Source organism: Canis lupus, chromosome 2 (genome assembly GCF_003254725.2).
Source record: "Canis lupus dingo isolate Sandy chromosome 2, ASM325472v2, whole genome shotgun sequence".
Classification (NCBI taxonomy): Eukaryota; Metazoa; Chordata; class Mammalia; order Carnivora; family Canidae; genus Canis; species Canis lupus.
The window spans coordinates 47,318,948-47,339,577 of record NC_064244.1 but is presented as its reverse complement, the minus strand read 5'-3'; the positions used below and the strand labels follow the sequence as shown (position 1 = coordinate 47,339,577).

The 20,630-nt window shown below is 38.5% G+C and overlaps 2 protein-coding genes across 7 annotated transcripts in view; one reads left to right on the top strand and one right to left on the bottom strand.

Moving 5' to 3' along the window:
• The first annotated feature begins 273 nt into the window (after positions 1–273).
• DIMT1 (DIM1 rRNA methyltransferase and ribosome maturation factor) lies at positions 274–12,221 on the top strand. The gene is made up of 12 exons (XM_025448136.3): positions 274–509; positions 1,056–1,129; positions 3,430–3,516; positions 4,870–4,931; positions 5,022–5,115; positions 5,201–5,250; positions 6,074–6,197; positions 6,363–6,455; positions 7,679–7,743; positions 8,840–8,903; positions 10,087–10,193; positions 11,699–12,221. Exons 1-12 carry the CDS (start codon positions 431–433, stop codon positions 11,739–11,741), a joined length of 942 nt encoding a protein of 313 aa, XP_025303921.1. The 5' UTR covers positions 274–430; the 3' UTR covers positions 11,742–12,221.
• Positions 10,040–20,630, bottom strand: part of KIF2A (kinesin family member 2A) — a 76,085-nt gene continuing 65,494 nt past the window's right edge. For all 6 annotated transcript variants that reach the window (XM_025448131.3, XM_025448129.3, XM_025448130.3 and 3 more), the window contains 3 exons: positions 20,063–20,164; positions 17,692–17,827; positions 10,040–15,391 (listed from right to left, as the gene is read on the bottom strand). In XM_025448131.3, coding sequence (XP_025303916.1) covers positions 15,306–15,391; positions 17,692–17,827; positions 20,063–20,164 — 324 coding nt within the window. In that variant the 3' untranslated portion in view covers positions 10,040–15,305. The remainder of the gene's footprint in view (positions 15,392–17,691; positions 17,828–20,062; positions 20,165–20,630) is intronic.

Here is a 20,630-nt window from a genome sequence, read left to right as displayed (position 1 = left end):
GGATCTCGCGGGTCCCAGGACCTGGCTCGCTGAAGCACCCATCCCCCAAGGGCGTTATGCGGGGACCAGCCGCCCCCACCTCGCCCAGAGCACGGAGCGCCGCGAACCTTACTGAAGCACCTGCGCGTCGACGCGGGAGCCCAGCCAATCCCGACCGCCGGCTCCGCCCGCGCTGTCTCCTGGGACCTGTGGTCCGCCGGGCGGAGGGCTTCCTCGCCTCGGGACTACCGTTCCCGGCGGGCCCTGGGCTCCGACGTCGGGCCCCTTCCTGGGGGCGGAGCCCGCGGCGCGAGGAGGCGGGCCCTCGTCCCTCGGGGATGCAGCGCGGAGAGGTGCGCGCGGCACCCGGGGCAGAGCCCACGTGTGGCCCTGGGGGCGCCGCCTTGGGGCCGCTGTCGTGCGGGAGGCCTGTGGGTCTGCGCCCGCCGCGATGCCGAAGATCAAGGCGGGGACGAGCGGTCGCCGCCGCGAGCGGCTCAAGCAGAGCCGGGAGCTGAAAAGCGCGGGAGGTGGGGACAGCGGGGGGCTGCGGTCGGGGCCCAACGTCGGGCAGGACCGGGTCGGGGGCGCGGCCGGGGATCTGGGCCGGGGCGGTGAGGCCGGGGATCTGGTGAGGCCGGGGATCTGGGCCGGGGCGGTGAGGCGAGGGATCTGGTGAGGCCCTGGACCTGGGGCCGGGGGATCTGGTGAGGTGGGGGATCTGGGCCGGGGATCTGGTGAGGCCGGGGATCTGGGCCGGAGCCGTGAGGTGGGGGATCTGGAGCCGGGGATCTGGGCCGGGGCAGTGAGGTGGGGGATCTGGGGATCTGGTGAGGCCGGGGATCTGGGCCGGGGCAGTGAGGTGGGGGATCTGGGGATCTGGTGAGGCCGGGGATCTGGTTCGGGGCCGTGACCGGGCCCCGCGCCGCCGCCGCCTTCCCTTCCCGCGGGAGCTGGTGTCGCCAGTGGCTCCGCTTCGCGCGGGAATCCCCCCCCCGCCCGCGCCTTCCTCCCCGGGACGGTCCGCTGCCCGCTTTTCCGTGGGACACTGAGGCTCTTGCCGTGTTTTCTTCCAGGACTGACGTTCAACACGGGGATTGGGCAGCACATACTGAAAAACCCTCTCGTTGTGAACAGCATCATCGACAAGGTGGGTGCGGACGGGGAGGGGCGTTGGGCTGTCGACCTGATTCCAGCAGCACTTGGGGCCCAGAGGACGCCCTCGAGATGTTGGAGACAAGAATGCTCTAGTTTTCATAGGCCTGGGCGTGGTGGGCTTTGGCCTGGGTTTCTGTAGATCGTTTACTCCGTCCACGGACATTTGTACTTGTCCAGCAGATTATTACTGTTCTATTACTAATCACTTGTTTTAAAATTAAGTTTTAGTAACAGTTGTGCTTAATAATCAGCTTGCAAATTTTTTTTATTTTTTTAAAATTTTTTAATGAATTTATTTTTTTATTGGTGTTCAATTTGCCAACATATAGCATATCACCCAGTGCTCATCCCGTCAAGTGCCCCCCTCAGTGCCTGTCACCCAGTCACCCCCACCCCCCACCCACCTCCCCTTCCACCACCCCTAGTTCGTTTCCCAGAGTTAGGCGTCTCTCATGTTCTGTCTCCCTTTCTGATATTTCCCACTCATTTTTTCTCCTTTCCCCTTTATTCCCTTTCACTATTTTTTTATATTCCCCAAATGAATGAGAACATATAATGTTTGTCCTTCTCCGATTGACTTGTTTCACTCAGCATAATATCCTCCAGTTCCATCCACGTCGAAGCAAATGGTGGGTATTTGTCGTTTCTGATGGCTGAGGAATATTCCATTGTATACATAAACCACATCTTCTTTATCCATTCATCTTTCGTTGGACACCGAGGCTCCTTCCACAGTTTGGCTATTGTGGACATCGCTGCTATAAACATCGGGGTGCAGGTGTCCCGGCGTTTCATTGCATCTGTATCTTTGGGGTAAATCCCCAACAGTGCAATTGCTGGGTCGTAGGGCAGATCTATTTTTAACTCTTTGAGGACCCTCCACACATTTTTCCAGAGTGGCTGCACCAGTTCACATTCCCACCAACAGTGCAGGAAGATTCCCTTTTCTCCACATCCTCTCCATTTGTGGTTTCCTGCCTTGTTAATTTTCCCCATTCTCACTGGTGTGAGGTGGTATCTCATGGTGGTTTTGATTTGTATTTCCCTGATGGCAAGTGATGCGGAGCATTTTCTCATGTGCATGTTGGCCATGTCTGTGTCTTCTTTGGTGAAATTTCTGTTCATGTCTTTTGCCCATTTCATGATTGGATTGTTTCTTTGCTGTTGAGTTTAATAAGTTCTTTATAGATCTTGGATCCTAGCCCTTTATCTGATACGTCATTTGCAAGTATCTTCTCCCATTCTGTAGGTTGTCTTTTAGTTTTTCTGTTTCTTTTGCTGTGCAGAAGCTTCTTATCTTGATGAAATCCCAGTAATTCATTTTTGCTTTTGTTTCCCTTGCCTTCGTGGATGTATCTTGCAAGAAGTTACTGTGGCCGAGTTCAAAAAGGGTGTTGCCTGTGTTCTCCTCTGGGATTTTGATGGAATCTTGTCTCACATTTAGATCTTTCATCCATAATCACTTTTTTTCTAGGTACCGTTTGTCACTGTTAGTTTTTATTTACTAACCAGGGTCTAAAAAAGATGTCGTAATGACAGCTTAGGAAGTTTTTTTCTGCCGAGAAACCTCTATGGTTCGATGCAGTGCATCCCATAAACCCCTTCGAGGTTCATCTTGCAGGGGTGGGTAGTGGATGCGCTCCTACTATTTGGGTGATGGAGTTTGGAAGGTGAAGGGTATATAGCACAGATTACTTTCCTGGCTACAAAGGGAGGCATCCTGCGGCTACAGGGAGAGCATTACACATGTCGAGGATCTCATCTTGTCATGTTGTTTGCCAGAGAAGGGCCTAATGTTTTAGACTTTTTGGCTCATGGATCCCCTTTGAGCATCTGATAAAAGCTGTGCACCCAGAACACTGCAGCTTTGTGCATACAATTTCTAAGTCTTCCTATCCTGAAACCATACCGGGGTTGAAAATTGGGAAATCCCATAGACAGCGTCACATATGCAGTCCTTTCTTGTTTGAACTTATTGATAATAACAGAGTTGGTAAAAAGATGCTGTTGGAATCATTTCTAAGCTAGAAAACGGAAAGCCGTTCCCAGAAAGAACTGCTATTCCTGCTTTTCTGACTCCTATTGCCCCACCTTAGACATGATAGATTTCCACTTGCACCTAATGTTAATGAGAAAATTTTGTTAAGCACATAGATCATGAAGGGATCTCATAAAAATGGACTCAGAATAAGATCTCTTAACCATATGCTTTTGAGCAAAGATAGTCAGGTGTAAATCAAATGATGTGTCCAGATGTGCCAGTAAAGTTACAGTGGTTGTGCTTGCTTGCAGGCTGCCTTAAGACCAACTGATGTGGTGCTGGAAGTTGGACCTGGAACTGGCAATATGACTGTTAAGTTGCTAGAAAAGGCAAAAAAGGTAAAAAGGGAATTTTGTGTTTTGGTATCAGAAATGACTATGTGTGGGGTGCCTGGGGGGCTCAGCGGTTGAGCGTCTGCCTGTGGTTCAGAGCGTGATACTGGAGTCCCGGGATCGAGTCCCACGTTGGGCTCCCTCCATGGAGCCTGCCTCTCTCTCTGTCTCTCATGAATAAATATATAAAATCTTAAAAAAAAAAAAAAAAAGACTATGCGAGCAAGCTCACCTGGTTTACAAATAGAAATCTATTTGTATTAATTGCTCTTACATTAACAGCAACCCTTGATATTTGGCTAACAGTTTTATCTTTTAAAATATGGGCAAAACAGATAAAAGTCAAAAATCCAAACTTCCAATAATAAAATGAGTCAGTCAGTCCTAGGAATAGAATATACAGCATGGTCACTAGTTAACGTGTATTAGATGTGTATTTTAAAGTTGCTAAGAGAGTAATCTTAAAAGTTCTCATCACAAAACACAAGAATTTTTGTAGCTATTTGTGCCAATGGATGCTAATTAGACTCTTTCGACAATACATACATATTTTGCAGTATATACACATCATGTTGTACACCTGAAACTAAGATGTCAACTGTCTCTTGATTTTCAGAAAATGGATTACAAAAATGAAAATATGGGATGTATTATTTAGGAAAACAGAAACTACATTCGGTTTTTCAATACAGGGTATTTAATATAGGGAGTTGGTTACATGGTTGTAGATGACTAAAAAGAATAAAAGGGGAACACTATTGTAACCCCAAAATAATAGTTGCAAAGAGCAGTACCACCTCTAGGCAGATTATTAGTGTTCTATTACTAATCACTTAGTAATTAGTGATTATGAAGTGCACCTCTAGGGTACCTCTAGGCTCGAAGGGGGATGAAACGAGGAGGCTGGAGGGTTGGAACCTAGACGGTGAAATCTAAAGAGCTGCACTATAAAGAGTGGGAGGCCACCTGGCTGCTGCTGGTAGCTTCTCTGTGTCGTCGCTCATGCAGTTTCCAGGTGAAAGGATCCAAAATGTAGAAATGGGATAAAGGGAACCAGTAGGTGTTAGTTGAATGCCCATGGGCTGGCAATAGCAGGAAACAGTTACCATCCAAAGAAGGCATCAGGGGACCAAGTAGGAGTGGGGACCATCCAACAGGGGCCACTCAGACCAGAGTCTGCTTTTCTGAAAGGTTTTCCTTGTGGTTTGAAATGGTAGAGGAAAACTGAAGGAAAATTGAAGGTAGAATTAGGGGGGAAAAAAAGTGTGATTCCCGTTAATAGTGTATGAGTTAGGATTGAGATAATAAGATTTATACTCCATAATTAACCCCCAGATACTTTTTTTTTTCCCTGTGTAGGTAATTGCCTGTGAACTTGACCCAAGGCTAGTAGCGGAACTTCACAAAAGAGTTCAGGGCACGTGAGTATGAGTGTATGTGATAGAATTAAAGTGCATTTCCAGTCTCAAGAAACAGTGCTCTTTTTTAACTGCTTTTTTTCTTGCCGTTAGGCCTCTGGCCAGCAAACTTCAGGTACTGGTGGGTGATGTGTTGAAAACAGATCTGCCATTCTTTGATGCTTGTGTGGCAAATTTGCCGTATCAGGTATATGTTCAGATGGTTGGGAACATCATACAGAATGTTTCTGTGGTGCGTCATCCCCAGAAATAACTAGTTAATTCTCTTACAGATCTCTTCCCCCTTTGTCTTCAAGCTGTTGCTGCACCGACCTTTTTTCAGGTTTGTGACAAAAGACCAAAAGTACTGGCAGATCTTGGGCCATGAACACAGACAGCCAAAGATAAAAGTTGATTCACTTAAAAAACTGTTGGAGAATTGGAGAATGTATTTTGTAGAAAATACCTATTTGTCTGGAGGTCTTTTTTATTCATTCAACAGGGTTTTTGGGAAGGGGCAGCATTAGCCTCGGTCAGATTCATTATTACGTCTAGACAGTTGAAATGGTCTCCCTACTAGTTGTCACTAGCACATCATGTAACAGGTTTTCAAACTGCAAGTCAAAAACCCTTTAAATGGGTATAAATTTATTGAGTCCTGACCGTCATTTTTTTAAAATGACATGGACTAGGATGTATCAGAGGGCATTCACTGCATGTGGCTCGGGTGACTATAGCTTTGTGAAACTTCTGCTTGAGTTACATAAACACATATACGTAGATATTTGTAGTGTGGGTTGCAATGTCAGATGTTAACCCATAAACACCATTGGGCTGCTGAGCCAATTTTGTGTGTTTGGGTTTTTTTTTCCCTAGAAGGGGTAATGGACTAGTGCTTCTCTGAAATGCTTTCTCATCTGAACACTGAGGCCTTACACATGCAAGGAGTCAGTGGTGCAGCCATCAGAAAATAAAATGAAAAGCCAACTGGGTCATTTTGTGACAACGAAGCTAAAGCTCAAAGTATCATGACTTCTAATAAGCTGAACGAATTCTCACTAACCACAGATACTGCTTTGCTCCATTTCCCCCTAATAGAATGAAATAGAAATAAATTTATAGTTAAAAGTGACCATTTTCCTTATTCCTTTCTACTGTCTCTTTAGATGTGCTGTACTTATGTTTCAAAGAGAATTTGCTCTCCGACTAGTTGCAAAGCCTGGAGATAAATTATACTGCAGACTCTCAATCAATACACAGCTGTTAGCACGTGTGGACCATCTGATGAAAGTAAGTGAGTGTGAAATAATGTGGCTTACCTCAGCCATGACCGTCTGGTTGTATCTTCTTGAGGAAAGCGTCTTTGATTACTAATTTAAAACTTTTTCAAAAAATAAAAAATAAAAAATAAAAAATAAAACTTTTTCAGAGGACTCCTTATTTTCTGATTAACAGGTTGGAAAGAATAACTTCAGGCCACCACCCAAGGTAGAATCCAGTGTGGTAAGAATAGAACCTAAGAATCCACCACCACCCATCAATTTTCAGGTGAGGTTAAAAAACCAGGTTATTCAGTAAAGGCAGAACAAAAACCAAGCTAGAAAATGTGTCTATAGCAGCAGAAAAATATGGAGTTGACCTTAATGTCCAAACATGAAGGAAAATGCTCATTATGACATCCCTGTGTTGGGAGTAGATTGAATAATTGGATGGAAGATCATTGTGAAGAGCACAAAAAAACAAGGAAAATGTTTGCTAAAAGTACAGAATAGAATGCCACTGCGTCCCACTAGCACTTATAGCCATAGAAAACATGTACCTATTTGAGTAAGACTTAGAAAACAAGGTAAAATGAAAATAGTTGTTAAAGCAATATTATGAATAACTTTTTAATCATAATTCATGTTTTTGCAATTTAAAAAGAGAAGTTGCATCACATGATGTAAAACTGTACTGCAGTCGCTTTGGATAAAAACATGACTACTTGTGTGGTCAGTATGGAGTGGTTTGTTAATCACTCCTTCAGGGCATTCTGGGTATGTTGCATAGGCTATTTCTCAATCATATCTGTTTTGAACCATGTTTTTTGAAAATGGCACTTTGATTTAAATAAATGTCACATTGTTCCTTGTTCAGATGTGGAACAATTTTTTTTCTAATTTTTAATATTAAGGATACACTATTCAGTGAGGCGGACAGAAGTGCCAGAAATTGTCTTACTTTTTGCATGGGTCAGCCAGATCAAGATACAGAACATTTTCATCATTCCAGAAGGTTCTTTCAAGTTTTATATATTAAAAGACAAAATAATACCTAGCAGACATAGGCAAGGTTTAATTAACTAATTAATTATTATTTGTTTATTTATTTATGATAGTCACAGAGAGAGAGAGAGAGAGAGAGAGAGAGGCAGAGACACAGGCAGAGGGAGAAGCAGGCTCCATGCACCGGGAGCCCGATGTGGGATTCGATCCCGGGTCTCCAGGATCGTGCCCTGGGCCAAAGGCAGGCGCCAAACGGCTGCGCCACCCAGGGATCCCAATTTTTTAAAAGATTTTATTTATTTGGCAGGGTGAGCGCACGAACAGGGGGAGTGGCAGGCAGAGGGAAAGGGAGAAGCAGGCTCTCCGCCGAGCAGGGAACCTGAGACGGGACTCAATCCCAGGACCCTGGGATAATGACCTGAGCCCCAAGGCAGACACTAAGCCACCTGAGCCACCCAGGTGTCCAAGATTTGATATTTTTAAGAAGTGATCCATCTTCTTTTTCAGGAATGGGATGGCCTGGTAAGGATCACCTTTGTTAGGAAGAACAAGACACTCTCTGCTGCATTTAAGTGAGTATTTTACTCATTTATATGATGTATGAAGACCAGTGCTGTACAAACTGTATAAGTGACAGAATGTGATAGAATTTGATCGTTATCCGGGATCCCTGGGTGGCGCAGCGGTTTGGCGCCTGTCTTTGGCCCAGGGCGCGATCCTGGAGACCCGGGATCGAATCCCACGTCGGGCTCCTGGTGCATGGAGCCTGCTTCTCCCTCTGCCTGTGTCTCTGCCTCTCTCTCTCTCTCTCTCTGTGACTATCATAAATAAATTTAAAAAAAAAATTAAAAAAAAAAAAGAATTTGATCGTTATCCTTAACAGATATCCTTTTTTTTTTTTAATTTATCCATTTATGAAAGAGACGGAGAGAGAGAGAGAGATAGGCAGAGGCACAGGCAGAGACAACAGGCAAAGGGAGAAGCAGGCTCCATGCCGGAGCCCGATGTGGGACTCGACCCCGGGTCTTTAGGATCACGCCCTGGGCCAAAGGCAGGCGTTAAACCTCTGAGCCACCCGGGGATCCCCCTTAACAGATATCCTAAAGCATAAAGATTACCCGTGTCCAGACACATTTTTCTTTCCAGACACACTTTATACCTTTTTCACTTCCTTTGTATTTTGGGGGGCAGGAAAATTTCACAAAAAAAGTTCCTAGAGTTTTGGAATTAGATCAGACTTTTTAGCAAAATGGGGGGAAAAACCCAAAAACTGACCATTCATCTGATTTTGTTCCTTGGAAAAAATGGAGTGATAGTGGAACCTTTCCACACTTGTGAAAAATTCATGCGATTCTATTAACTTAGAAACATTTCTGAATAGCAGTTTGAAGCCCAAGGGCAAAAGAGAGGTTCTGAAAGCCTTAATTTAGCCTTTTTTTTGGTGATGTTTTGTGGAGAGTCTACAACTCCTTTAAGAATTTCAGAGATATTTATGAGTACTTTTTAAGTATAATTAATGATTGTTTCTTAAGTTTAAATATTCAACACCTTTTTAGCCCCTTAATTTTACTATGTAGAACTATGTAGAACATTTAACTTTATAAAGCTGAAAGGAAATTATCTCTGATTTGGGAATAATAATAGCAACATCACTTATTTATTGTACAGGTCAAGCGCAGTGCAACAGCTATTGGAAAAAAACTACAGAATCCACTGTTCGCTCCATAATATTGTAAGCAAAAAAATATTTCTGGGGTTTGGATTTCTTGTGTTTTAAAATGCTCCTCTACTTATTTCCATCTATTATCACTTGGTTCTTAATTTGGTACAGTCCATAGGATCCTTAAAAGTGATGTATAACTAGCACAACCTTAACTTGAACTCTGGTAGGTCAATACTAGTGTATATTCTTGGAATCAATCTGAGTGGCCTCAATTACTACACATGAGCTTCTTTAACTAGATAGTTGTTTTTAGACATAAAAGGAGATTCAGTTGAGTCATGACTTTCTCGAAGCTTTAGGCAGCATGTGTAGCTTGCTCAGCTCAAATTATGTACCATTTGCTAAGTGTATTGTGACCATTCCTTGTTTGTTGCTCATGTACCATTTTTTAAGTAACTTTTTTTTAATACTCAGAAATTGAAATGATTATCAGAATAAAGCATAGGCCAAATAGGAATTTTTAGTTGTAGGCCTCATGCCTCTTTATTAACTCTGCAACGTTTTCTCTAACCGATTTTGTATGTGTCAGCACACATACAGTTCTTTTGAATTAATTACGCAGAGCAGAAAGAGAAGAGCAAATTTCCACTGTATTTTTTGACTCAGATCTTGAATGGCTTAATATATCATATTGCTACCTTCATTTTTTCTTTTATGGACAAAGGTATTAAACATCTGCCTAGGAAAATATTAAGGCAGGAAAATATTAAACTGGATTAAGAATAATCTTTGGAGAAAAGATGTGAGGTATGAAATATTGAATATTCCCAAGGGCTGGAGGTCATCTCTTTGAGAAAGATTTGCTGATAAAATTGAATTTGGGCAAAAAAAATGTTAGGTATTTTTAAAGAAATAACAGTTGTTTTAAAATTCAGTTAAAGCTATAAACTGAATTTTAAAGCTATAAACTATTTTGTGATATATAAAGTGCCTTAACCCTGAAACTGTTAACTATTTCAGAATTTATAAGAAAAAGGGCAGTATATAGGTTTTCTGAGTATTTGGTATGTGCTGAAGATTAACCACTTAACTAATTAGAGATCTAAAAGTCTGAGCTGCACAAATAGGCTTTTCAAACTGTCATGAACAGAAAAAGGTGACTGTCAGTTACTGAACTAAAAAAAAAAAAAAAGAGTCAGTGTGACTTCATTAAAGATATGTTGTTCATTTATTCTGAATCTTATATTAATAGATAATACCAGAAGATTTCAGCATAGCAGATAAAATACAGCAAATCCTAACCAGCACAGGTTTTAGTGACAAGCGGGCCCGTTCCATGGACATAGATGACTTCATCAGGTAATTACATTTTTCTTTTTTCCTAAGTGTTTACATTTCTTTACTGTGACACCTTCAGTTTAGAGATTTAAAGGCTTTTAAGCGGTATAAGGTGCTACCTGGAGTTATTGCATAGCACTTCCATGGCATGGAATAGTATTTGGTGTAGAAGATGGAGGCTAGTTAGCTGCAGCAGATGAACATTTTAAGAACAGTAATAAAGAACAGTCCGAGCCTGGAGATAGCCTCTGTGTCAATGTGTGTTGTGGTATGTGTTCTCCTCCCCTTCACCCTCCTCCCCCAACTCCCATTCGTAGTTAGTCTTAATAGTGTCTTCAAAGTAGCCTGTAAAGTAGAAGCAAGCATAATACACGTAGATGGGTCTCATTCTCTTTTTCTGTAACGGGAAGAGCTATTAAACAGATCCTACATGTGAAATAATGTCAATTACAATCATACCTGGTTTTCACTTCTAACTGGTTTAATAATAATTACTTGTTTTGTAGACCGAGGCAAGTTCTACACACCTAAAATAAAAGAATGGCGTCATAATTAACAGGGCAGTGCAGACCAAAATTTGTTTTTCTTTAATTAACCAAGTTAATCTTATGAAAGCAGAGTAAGTCTTCAATTAACCAGGCAGTTATTAACCTACACTCCCTGTTTTTAAGCACTAACACTTTGGTTTCCTAATAAACCATCACTTACTAAACAGTTTTGCCTATTTAGCCAATTCGTGTTTAAAACTTCCACGTTCTAGGAGCTGAATAAAAAATGAGGGTAGATTGTTACAAAAGTAATTGTTATGGCTTTTCTAAGCTGGCAACTCAGTTTATATTTTATATTGGCAGGCTAGCAGTACTACTGAGTCTTTATCAGAGGTTAATCCTAGGAGTTGAACATTATTCATAAGTACCTATCTTCCTTTTTCAAACATTCTAATCCATCTTGAACTGTTCCTATGGGCCATCCTGAAAATCATCTCAGGTCTAAATAGAAATATTTCATCTTATTTTCTTTCATTCTCACCAAATTTCTTCAAGGTTTTTAAGCATATGCAGTTTGCTAACTAGCATCCAGTAAGTACATAGGTATCCAGAGAAAAGCAATGTGTTAAGTATTTGAACCTCAGTAACAGTGAGCCCAGAGGGGAAAAACGAACATGTAAGATTAACCACTCATCTCTCTTCTGTCTCCAGTTCCAAAATAGCTTCTTGTTCACTTACCATGTTGAAACAGAACAAGCTCCAGTGAGCTCTTAGGTCTACATAGTGGAGGTCTAAGATAATTTGGTCAAATCACCATAGCTTAAGATACATAGGCTGTGACAAAAGAGGCAACAAAATATGTGATTTTAACCATTATAGGTTTTACAAATTTAGGTGAAGAATAAAGTTAAATGATTAGTGTTAGGAGTGGGTGGGCTTCAGAGGTTTGCTGATGTTTTAGAATTTGTGGTACCAGAGCTATGCATTGTTACATGCTTTAAATTACCTTTTTAATTTAATTTCATTTTGGTTTTTCAGATTGCTACATGGATTCAATGCAGAAGGTATACATTTTTCTTAGCTATCTGGCAAACAGAATTTTCCAAACTCAAGAAAAAGAAACTGGAATTATATATTTTTTAATAATTTGAGAGGATGAACTATGCCTTTGCTTCAATGGAACACTATATGCTTGACTATTTTTGATTTAATACTACTACTGTCATCATTTATTACTATGAATTTTTACAGTACTCAATCAGACAATTCTAAGTACCCAAGGTTTTTTTGGTTGTGTTGTGTTTTTAATATCATAGGGAAGGGTCCAGTCTACACATGATAATCTTTATGAGCCGCAGGCACGCACAACTTTACACTTAAACTTATCATTTCTAACAGTTTATTGTATAAAGATGTTACTTGTTCTATTTTCTGTATATTACTGTGAGGACCTCTGTAGGCTTTTGTCCCTCAAATAGTACAAAAAGTTAAAGTATGCTTAACTCCAATGTATTTCCCATACTGTTTTTATTCATGTACACAATAAAACTGCTTTATTTTGCTTCTCTTGTTTTTTTTCTGTTTATCTTCTACAGCTTCTGTCACTCACTGCCTATGCCTTCAAGCTGTCCTGTAGCATCACAGGCTCCCATCAGGGTTCTGGGTAAACATGAGTCAGCTACTGCCACCATGAGGTGATGCCAGCCTAAGACTTCTGGGCATGGTTCCTTAACTGAAATGAGGATGCTCAACTAAAATAAAATGAACTCTAAGATAATATGCTTTTTCTTTGGGAAAGGCATAGGTTTAACAAAAGGTTTTCAAAGGGTTTTGTAAATCAAAACTTGCTTTTAAAGTTCAAATTCTGCCCTTCAACTTATTTAAAACAAACATCTCAACCAGCCATTTTCTTATGATTTCAGGCTCTTGGTATTCATGTGACTTCTGGAAAACTGAAACTTCCAGTGTCTTTTCATATACTGATGCTTAGTTTTAAGCTATTTTTAAAATGGCCGGTTGAGAGTTTCAATACATGCCCTAAACAAGTCTTAATTAGCTACTACATTTAAACCATTATCAATATAATATTAAGTGTTGTTAATGTCTTTTAATAAAGAATTATAGTACCTGATTATTTTATTTATATAAGGAAATTAATAAAAATATCTTGATTGATGACTGTTTTTAAAACCTAAATTAATAAAAAGACAGCTTCCAAATTATTTTAACAAAGGTACACTGAGTAAACCTAGAAAGGATGTTGTTTACCTAAACATTGTTTTTAAATCTGGCTTCAAAGTGATATAGTAAAACATTCCTATATAAATAAACAATTACTTATTAATAGGAATATCAGCTTATAAGAAGTCTGAGAAAGTAAAGAATGTTAAATCCAGATCCAAAAAAATTAGTTTTTCTTTAAATAATAGCTTTGAGCTGCTTTTGTTACATAAATATTAAATATACCTCAAGAGTAGGTTTTTTTTAATGTCACAAAACTACTTTGCAAAATTCATTTGTACCGTCTATCCTTACAGGAAAATTTTAAGAATTAATTCAGTTTTCCCTCTATTTCCTCTTCCCGTATGAATTACTGAGTTTCAGTCCCTTTTCTGGCCTTCAGTTTTCCCTATCTGTAAAACTGAAGGTTTGGATTATACCACCACCATCTTTTCTGGTGACAGACCTTGATACTGATCAGAATGAAGCCATTATAGGGTAAGGCAGCGTATTTGAACATGAGGAGACCTTCCACAGATAGTACCCATCTTATTTAATTAATAAATTAAGAGTAATCTGTTGTGCTTTAAAATGAGCAAGTTCACATCTCTTTATTGCCCTCTGAAGGTTGGTTAGCCTCAAAAACTACCCTTTTAAAGCATCCTCTGCAAGGTCAATAGTATCTGCTCCATTCTTCTCTCCGAAATAAACACAAATAGAACATATCTTACAACTGCAAGAAAACCTGAGTCCCTTCCAAAACAAAGGTGATTGTACTGAAGTAAATTATCTCTAAAACTCAATTCCATAGATATCATTTATTAATAAGCACATTGTGAAAATCTACATTTGTTCTAGATTTCAAGTTTACAGAGGAGCATTTCACCATGGTGTTATTAGGATTTCCCACAACTACCCTCGGGGTGCTATGAACAATGAAGTAGGGAATCTGGCTCATGTGACTCTCTATTCATAGCTTCCCTTTGGCCCAAATGAATGAGCAGTAGAGTTCCTTAGAGTAAATCTAACCAAGACATCCTTGGGAGATTTTTTCTTGTTAATCTACTCCTGGACTATCCTAGGAACTAAGGGAAAACTCCTAGAGAGATATATAAATCTTTTAACAAAATATTTACATGAAAAGTGGCCAGTTTTCTTCCTTGGAGTAGCAATCTGTAAAAATAAGTGCCACTATTTAAAAAGCAGCATACCCTAAACCAATTTATTGGCGAGAACTTGGTGATTCTCACCAAATAATGATGAAATATCACACATTAGGTAATGGATGGGGCTTGGGTTCCATTTGCCTTTTAAGGCAAAGTCAACTCTTTTTTAGCTTAATTCTTTTTCACGGGAGTTATGTACTGTCTACACTTGGCTTAAACTAACAGTTCTATTATGGACTACTTTCAGTGTACATGTAAGTATTCATGCATCAGAAGCCAATTTCCTTTATCAGTACATTTAGAAGGTACATTTTGGGGTGCTAATGGACACTTTCACTTAAGTAATGGTATTGGTAAGGATCAAATTGCACTATTAGTCCTGTTAATACCACACTGGAACACACACTGCATATATATGTATTATCCTAAGATAAAACTCTTCTCAGAATTTCGTTACTTTTTATTATACACCAACTAGTTTATATTTTAGTTCTTTACAAAGAAAATGCTAAGAAAATTATAGCCACATTATATGGTTTTAAAATCATAATTCCAGATTTCTTTACATGTAAGATGGAATGGTCCAGCAGCTATGTCCACTGTCACAGACTTTAGTTCCATTCAATGATATGGCACATCCTGCAAAATTAACTAGTCACACACAAAAAATGTCTCAAGTACAGTAAAAATGTACACACAATAAAGGTAATTTACACTGACAATTAAGGAATGTACTTTATCTTGGCTGTGCTTCAGAAATTTAGGGTCAAAAGCCTTAGTCAAGGCACAAAGCAGGAAGAGGTGAGCACAGCTGTCTCTGGGAGAGGGCAAGGTATGTACAGTCACTGATGAGGTATGCATGCACGCAAAGGATTTAGAACTGCTCAGTCTTGCTACAAAAATTGAACCAAGTTAAAAGGAAATGCTGTGGCTTCCCCCTACTATTCACCTCTGGATCAAGTTCACAACCTTACTCCATCATACAGAAAATAAAATTGGCAACGATCTCCAAAAGTAAATCACTCTTTGGGTAAATGAAACAAAATGCTTCAGTTCCCAAATCTTGGTTGTGCCTCCTGGACTAGAAGCATTTTGTAGACAAAGGAGTGTTTCATAAAATTGAAATGCCATTCAGGTGAAGGGACAAGACATTTTCCACAGACACTTAAAATTTCAAACTCTCAAATGGCCCTTACAGCTGAACCATTGAATGTTACAGCAGTGTGGGTTCTGGGAATCCTTTAGCAGCAAATGCTGATTTAAAGGGCACGGGGTCTCTTCGGGTTGATTTGCTTGCTGGCCTGTTCTTCTTCTTGTAGAGCTGCTCGAAAAGATTTCACTTTATCTTGGAAAAAAGAAAAGAACAAGAGAATAAGTACTGTATTGCCCACAATACAGTATACAACTTCATGGGTCCTATCAAATCAGTTACCTTACTTCGAAATACAAACTCGGGATTTTTCCTTTTGTTCTTTGTTGTTCAGAAACTCAGAACTAAATGCAATAATATGTAACTATAGTGACAGTTTCATTATTTAAAGATTCATAAAAATAACTTATTTCTCTATCTTCAACAGGTTTCTGTTCTGTTTGGCGCATTTTACAGTGTTGAATTTTAGTTGAATTTTAGTTTATTTGAATTCCTTTTTGGAGTGTAGACATGCTATATATGTGTGTTAATGTGTACAGTCATGTTCAAAAGAAGACTGAGTCTTTTCTCTCTCTTTTTTTTAAGTAATCTCTATGCCCAATGTGGGGCTCAGACTTAACAACCTTGAGGATCAAGAGTCACATGCTCTACTAAGCTGGCCAGGTGCCTCTGAATCTTACTAAACTATAAAGTAGACATTTCTTCCCTCAAATTTGTAGACATTCTTTCCCTCAATATTAAGAAACTTCTAATCCCAATGCCTATTTTACATTTTTAAGCTATGAAATTTCAAAAGATGTTTGCATTTTTAAAACAGAAAGTCATTTTGTTCTTATCAGTGATTGTAAAAGGGGATAGGAAAAGGGGATTATAGGATGATACATTTCTTGGTCTTACAATTCCTACTATTATGTATTAACTGAGAGTCCCATCAGAATAAGAAATAGGTAAATAAATTGACAGAGGCAAATAAAAGTCATCTGTGAAGATGAGAAATATCTCCTCTCCATTTCTAATAGTGATTTTTGGTGATGTTCCCCTACCACCCCGTGATGTTTTGTAATAGCTAGACATTTTTGACCGTCACAACTGGGGTAGTGGCCACTATCATCTTGTCAATAGAGACCAAAGATGCTGGTAAGCAATGCACAATGAACAGGACAGCACCCTCTACAAACAATTACTCAACTTAAAATGTATTAATGGCACAAAGGTTATGGCCTTTGGAAGAAAAGAAAGATATATTAGTTGGAATCTCAATTTCTTTCCCCTCTTCAGAAGGACAATATTTAAAAAATTAAATTCTGAAATTTAGAAAGGAATTTAAGGACCTCTGGATCTCATACCTGTTAGTATAAGATAAAAGCTTTCAAACTTCTTATATTAATACAAAAATGATCTCTGGATGTAAAAAAGTTTTTTTCCTCCCCTAAAAAAGGACTGAATAATACAATAATATAATAGCTAGACAGTAATCCTGAAAAAATTAAAGAAAGTCAACTAAGTTGAATGCCACATTATTACAAAGAAAAAAATTAGAATTCATTATGATTTGTTCTGAATAAAAGCTGCTTGTCAGTGCTAAGAAATAAAAAATGATCACAATACTTTAAATCAAGGCTTGAATATGAAGAACATGGAAAACAAAACTAAGTTTTGGAAACTCTACATTTCCACAAACAATTCTGAATTGAGTGAATGGTCACTGCTGGCTCTATAGGATACGATTTCAAACAACCAATTTCACAAAGGACCTAGTTCAAAAATTAGCCAGTTTGGTGCTAAAAACTAGCAATTTCAATCTGGTTTACATTGCATTTCATGTACACATACACAGATGTCCATTCGCATATAAATGGAGACAACTAATTTGCCAGTGCCTAAGAAACAAGCATGCCCAATAAATGCATATGTGAGGCTACACAAATAAGCTAATTAAAAAGCCAAGGACCTGGCATGTGGGCAAGTCACATGCTTCCCTCCATTAGCAAAGTAGGAAGAATTAACTGTCAAAAGGTCTTCAGTTGTTCAAGGTCTTGAAACCTTCCACTTGATTGTTTAAAACAAGTCTTCAAAGGAAAAACATGACAGAGATACACAGAAAAGAGATGCAGACAAGAGGCTACAGAAGAGATGGTTCTGAATAGACCTAATCTAAGCAAATAATTCTGAAAAGCACTGATCTATAAAACAAAAATCTGAATGGGTATATAAAATTTACAAATTTGCTAAAATACATTTTCCCTATTTAATTACAAGATGCTTTTATCTTTTCAAATGCCTAAAAGAGAAAAAACTAAAGAGCACCTGAAAGGATGCTCCAGGTTTCTTTTTTACAAAAAACAGAATGACTAGTCTGTCTTTATACCTTTGGAAATACATTAAATGGTACCCATAATTTTTATTTCGGATGTCCTCCTACAATATGAAATCCTCCCACCAATTACAATCAAAGATCAAGAAGATTTCAAACACTAAAATGAAAAAGAAATTACCCCGCAGCTCAGTTAAAATGTCTATTTTTTGCTCAAGAATAGCTTCAAGTTGGGTGGCATATGAATCTACATCATAGTCTACTTCTTCAGTCATCTCTAGGAGAGCCTTTTCATCTTCTAACCATCGAATAGATTCCTAAAAGGACAAAAATTCAACAATCCAATAAGCTTCTCTGAAGAAAGAAACCAATTTACAAACTTCAAGTATGTTAAATATAATCAAACATACTTAAGATGGTATTCTCTAAAATATTACTAAGTATAGAACATCTTTATTTACAGGGTAAAATTAAGAAATATCTCCTTAAATTCTAACACAAACAGAATACAATAAGCCAAGCAAGGTAACTTCATTTTTCTACTTTTACTGTACCTTGGGTAAGGGTTTGGGGAAGGGAATGAATCAAATACATTAAGTATCAATAAGTGAGCACGTTAATTCTCAAAACTTTAGTATAGTAGCTACCCCTAAAACTGGGGAAGAATGATATAATAAAGATACTGAACAATCTAATAATCTATGGTAGCCTAGAACTCGCATATCATCTAGAATTTACAAATCCATTTGGGGCCTCACAGTGGTTGGCCCAAGAGTTAATTCTAAATTCTAAACACCAGCTCTTCAAAATTATTGTAACTATAGGACCGATGGACAGCCAATTTTAGAAGAATCAACAAACCACTAAATAGTAGCTACTTACTATTCATAAATGCTTTATTTTTTTTTTATTTTATTTATTTATTTTTTTTTGCTTTATTTTTTTTTAAGATTATATTTATTTATTCATGAGAGATACACAGAGAGAGAGGCAGAGACATAGGCAGAGGAAGGAGAAGCAGGCTCCATACAGGAGCCCGATGTGGGACTCAATCCCGGAACTCTGGGATCATGTCCTTAAGCCAAAGGTAGATGCTCAACACTGAGCCATCCAGGCATCCCTCATAAATGTTTTAAAGGAAACCATTAAGTGATTTTTAGATAATGTGGAATTTATAAGTTTCATTTTTCAGCAATGTCCTGGATCACATGGATCACTAACATGTTCAGATCATTCTGAATTAAATAAGTTTTGGATATTAACATGGGCAACTTTCTAGCTTTCAATGCAATTTAACAGCTAATCATAACTAGACTATGTATTATCAGGCTGAATTAGCTAACTTAGCTACAGACATCTATTAGAAAACTATATATGTAATAATTAAAACAAATATACACACCATCGTATTTTTCCTTTCTTTTTGCTATCCACTTAATCTTTTAAAACAAAACCCCATTTTGAGAAATGGCATATCACAGTATAAAGGAACAACAAACGTAACTGTAAAAAGAATACTTAATTGAAACTGAAAAATACCCAGTTCTGCCAAAATACAAAGACCTTTTAGCCTTCATCATAAAATGGCAGAGTGGGAAATGATGGTCTTTATATGACAGACACCTTGCTCCAAAAGGACACTGATTATTTTCTTAAATTACAAGTGTCCCCTCTTGATTTAATCTAAACACTTCGCCTCTAAATGGATTCTAATAATAAAAGTTTGACTAAACTGTAGCTGTAATAGAATGAGTGTACATTCTTTTCTCAATTTATAAAATAAACAGTTTTCTTATTTTTTTGAGCCTTTTATCAAGGTGCTTAAATATCCTACACTGGAGTCATGTTAATATTTGTTTACAAATAAATATTTCTTCAACATCAGAGAAATAACACAGGTCAATAGAAAGACTGAGCTATTCACTTTTTTCTTAGAATGCATTTATAGTCTCCATAATGATGTCTACCTTCACTTCATAAGTATCACCCTCCAGGATATCGTCTTGTTAGTAAAGGGAGCAGGGGAGAAGGAAATCATACAGTAAATCATACAGTGCTTTTAATAGGCTGAATGTACAATGGGATGAATATGTCAGAAGTTACTGTGATAGGCAGGGATTTAACACTCCCCACTCATCTGCCACTGTTAGTAACTACTGTCCCTCTCCTGAAGCAATCTTCCTCCTCTGCAAAGAAAGCTACCTCCTTAACTGTTCTGGTAACGCTTAGAAATTTTTCTTACCGCTGTCAAATAAAACTGTCCTAACACAAAGGGGTGGTAAAGGGCAGAAGTTCAATCCTTCTCTAAAAATGGACAACTAACAAAAGCAAAACAAGCAGAACAGTAGTAAATAAACTAGATCTTTTCACCATAGTGCAAAAAAAACCACTGTTTGTAACCATCATTCATTCTTCTCAAAATATCCCATATACCCTACAAATACCCATACACACAAGTATTTTTTTTTAGATTAGCATAATACTCAAAGTATTATGAAAGTTCTTAATTTCCCTAAAGAAACACTTTGATGAAAGGTCCTGTCTTACTTTACCTGGAACACTGCCCTGTGGTCTTCTACAACTTGTTCTTCCATTTCTACCATTTGTGAGACCGCTTCGTGGAAAGTAAACAACTGGGGAGAAACTTCTTCTTCCTTAAGATGAACAAGTTTAAAAAATTAGGACATAAGGTTTACATTTTAAATATTACATAAAGTAGTTTTTCTAGGTCATTTATAAAAAATGTCATTTAGAAACTGAGGAAGATTGAAAGATAAAGACTACTAAAATATAAAAGGCAAAGCTATAACTTCTTTTTATGGGTCAAAAATATTTGATGTAGCACTCAATAAGACACCCCAAATTTAAGCCTATCATAAGGGGTAGTTTTCACTTAGCCCAGGCTTCACCACAGAATAACCCTAAAAAACCAAGCTCTTTTGGAATAATGCAATTTTTCAAGAATACATTTATTATTAGGCTGTAAATATGCTAAAGTATTTCCTCTGTATTTAATTTTCACTAACAATTTAAGTCATTTAAGTCTTAAATATCTTTTTCACCAAAAAGAGATTTCAAGATAATGTCTTTTATGACCCTATCAAATTAGTATTCTGAAGG

Bases quoted from the DNA above. Each gene is read 5' to 3' on its own strand.
- DIMT1 (XM_025448136.3), top strand. From the start codon at position 431: ATGCCGAAGATCAAGGCGGGGACGAGCGGTCGCCGCCGCGAGCGGCTC. The intron at 5,116-5,200 runs GTATATGTTCAG...ATTCTCTTACAG, and splicing joins TGGCAAATTTGCCGTATCAG to ATCTCTTCCCCCTTTGTCTT. The intron at 5,251-6,073 runs GTTTGTGACAAA...CTGTCTCTTTAG, and splicing joins CTGCACCGACCTTTTTTCAG to ATGTGCTGTACTTATGTTTC.